The sequence below is a fragment of the Frankliniella occidentalis genome, unplaced genomic scaffold (genome assembly GCF_000697945.3).
Source record: "Frankliniella occidentalis isolate FOCC.00 unplaced genomic scaffold, Focc_3.1 Scaffold199, whole genome shotgun sequence".
NCBI lineage: Eukaryota > Metazoa > Arthropoda > Insecta > Thysanoptera > Thripidae > Frankliniella > Frankliniella occidentalis.
Window position 1 is genome coordinate 171508 of NW_026267325.1, and position 2335 is coordinate 173842.

At 43.4% G+C, this 2335-nt stretch overlaps 1 protein-coding gene across 1 annotated transcript in view; it reads right to left on the reverse strand.

Moving 5' to 3' along the window:
* The window catches only part of LOC113215581 (uncharacterized), a 9374-nt gene extending 7333 nt beyond the window's left edge, over positions 1–2041 (reverse strand). The window contains exon 1 of the mRNA XM_052272312.1: positions 1842–2041. Coding sequence (XP_052128272.1) covers positions 1842–1922 — 81 coding nt within the window. The 5' untranslated portion in view covers positions 1923–2041. The remainder of the gene's footprint in view (positions 1–1841) is intronic.
* Between the last annotated feature and the right edge of the window lie 294 nt (positions 2042–2335).

The window sequence follows — 2335 nt, forward strand, 5'->3', positions numbered from 1 at the left end:
ACGAACCTATAGTTCGTAAGCAATTTACAGTGCATCATGTCACATTCGTTATACTGTAAGTGGCTCAGGCAGGGGAGAGTGGGGCACATTGGTCCGTTCATGTGACAATCTAGAAATTATTTTCTTTTGCCAAGTTTTAGTTTGGGTCTTACTTTACCTCAGAAAATTGGTCGCAACACTTTTCTGTGGGTACAGACTGAGGAAAACCGAAACCCGCAGAGGCCTGTTCGTGGACCAAATTCCCCCCTGGGGCACACTGAGCCGAAGTAAATAAGTTGTCGACAACAACGAAAGCTTTATCCCGAACACCATTTGGGTGTGTAAGTGTTATTCTAAGAAGAACATACCAAGTGGAAAAAAGATTTCAAAATACTATATGAATTAGTTGCAAGACGGCTCAAACTGCCCCAAGGGTAGCAAATTCAATCAATGGCTCCAAAAGATATCTGGATTGTCCTAACCTATCGGACACTGGGTGCAATATTTTGCTAAAAGAGTAAGTAGGCTTTCCCATAAAACTTGGTTTGCAACCGAAAATTCGTGTGATGTAGCTTGAAATGGGCTATTTGTGCAGTAAACACGTTTTACTTTACCCTGATTTTGAGGTTAAAAAATATTTATCCCCTCGCCAATCCGATTGTTGCCAGCGAACTTTGTCACACCTTTCAGAAAATCAGTCAAGGTGTTAATGGCTTCTTCTGTGGTTTGAGTCAGGTTACTGCGATTGCTCTTTCCTCGTGAAACTTGGTGGTGCACCAATGTGCCCCATGGTCCAATGTGCCCCACTCTCCCCTACGCTCACCATGCCTTAGCGAATTCCAACTTTTTAACGTGCACCTGCTTAACACTAGAAGGACCGGAGGGGTCAAAATGACCCCTTTTGATTTTCAATCGCCAAAGGAACAACGAATTATTTTTTTTTGACCGATTCATCACCTTCCGACTTTTCATGTACTACCGAAAGACGCTTGGACGCAAAATATGAGGTCTCTGCGACAAGCACTTTCGAAGATATTACTACTTACACCTAGAAGGACCGAGGGGTCATTTTGACCCCTTCTCGAGATTTTATAGATGTAAACTGACGAGCACTTACTTTTCCTTCATAAGGCTGACAGTATTTGTTATGTACGGTGTCTTATGACTTCATGTGACACGTTTAACTCCCTAATTCGGCTAAGGTAGGCAACACGCACGCCACAAAACCCCGTTTCTAAATCACATCACATCCAAGGCTTTGATGATAGTTGCGTCACCGGAAACATGTTCCGATGGGAAAGGGGGCGTCTAGCACAAAGTATGGATGGTTTTTGAGAATGCCCAAACTGCCACGCACATTGTTGTCAATGCCAAATTGGTAAAAAAACACAATGTTTTTGTATGGATTACACTACTGCTTTTGGAGTACTTATGTGTTCTAAAAATCACGCACTTACAAATGTGTACTAAGTCAAATATTAATTTTGAAGTTTAAATATGTCTAAAATCGTGAAAACAGTTTGCAGAAGTAGCAGTAACATTGCAAAAAAATGGTTTTACGCCGTACGGGTTGCCTACCTAAACGCACTTTAAACCTAACCAATGTCACCTTATGGCATCAGGTACCTTGAAACAGACAAAACCTTAAACATGTGCGGTAAAACTGCAGCCTCTAAGCCATGAAAACGGCCAAAAGTCGTAGAGGGGTCGAAATGACCCCTCCGGTCCTTCTAGGTTTACCAAAATCCCGGTCCTTCTATTTTAAGACGATATCTCAAACCGTTTGCGAGATATTGTCGAAAAACTGCAATAGCCAATCTTGGGCCATTGAAAAACGAGGACTTCTTGTAACCAATGCGTACCTTGTCGTATTGGTACATCATGTTGTTGACATGCAGGTCGTTGTGTATGATGGTGTATCCAGGGCCAGCCAGCGGCCCCATTAGCGCAATGCTATCCTCCTTGAAAGCTCCGAAAAGCTTCTTAAGTCTCGTCTGGATATCGCTGCCTTCTGGGAACTTGTCCTGTACCACATCTAAGGGTTGCAATTTAAGTATTAGTCGTTTACCAAATTCTACTCCTTCCGCCTTTTGAAACGGGGGCCGCGTCTGCCTAACAGCTAACTTAGTCAACTATTGTAGTTCGCTCTACTAACGCGCGTGCCATGGCACTCTCGTACACAGACTAGGTCGTTATAATGCAGAAAGACGCCAGGCAATAAGAGGCATCAAAAATCTAAAGGGTGTCATTTGAGTGTGCCACTGAGGGGTGTCACTCAATCTCCCGAACAGTGGGATCGTTCAGTTATAAAGAATTGTTTACGTTTTTGCGGGAAAAGAGGTGGGGGATGGGGGGG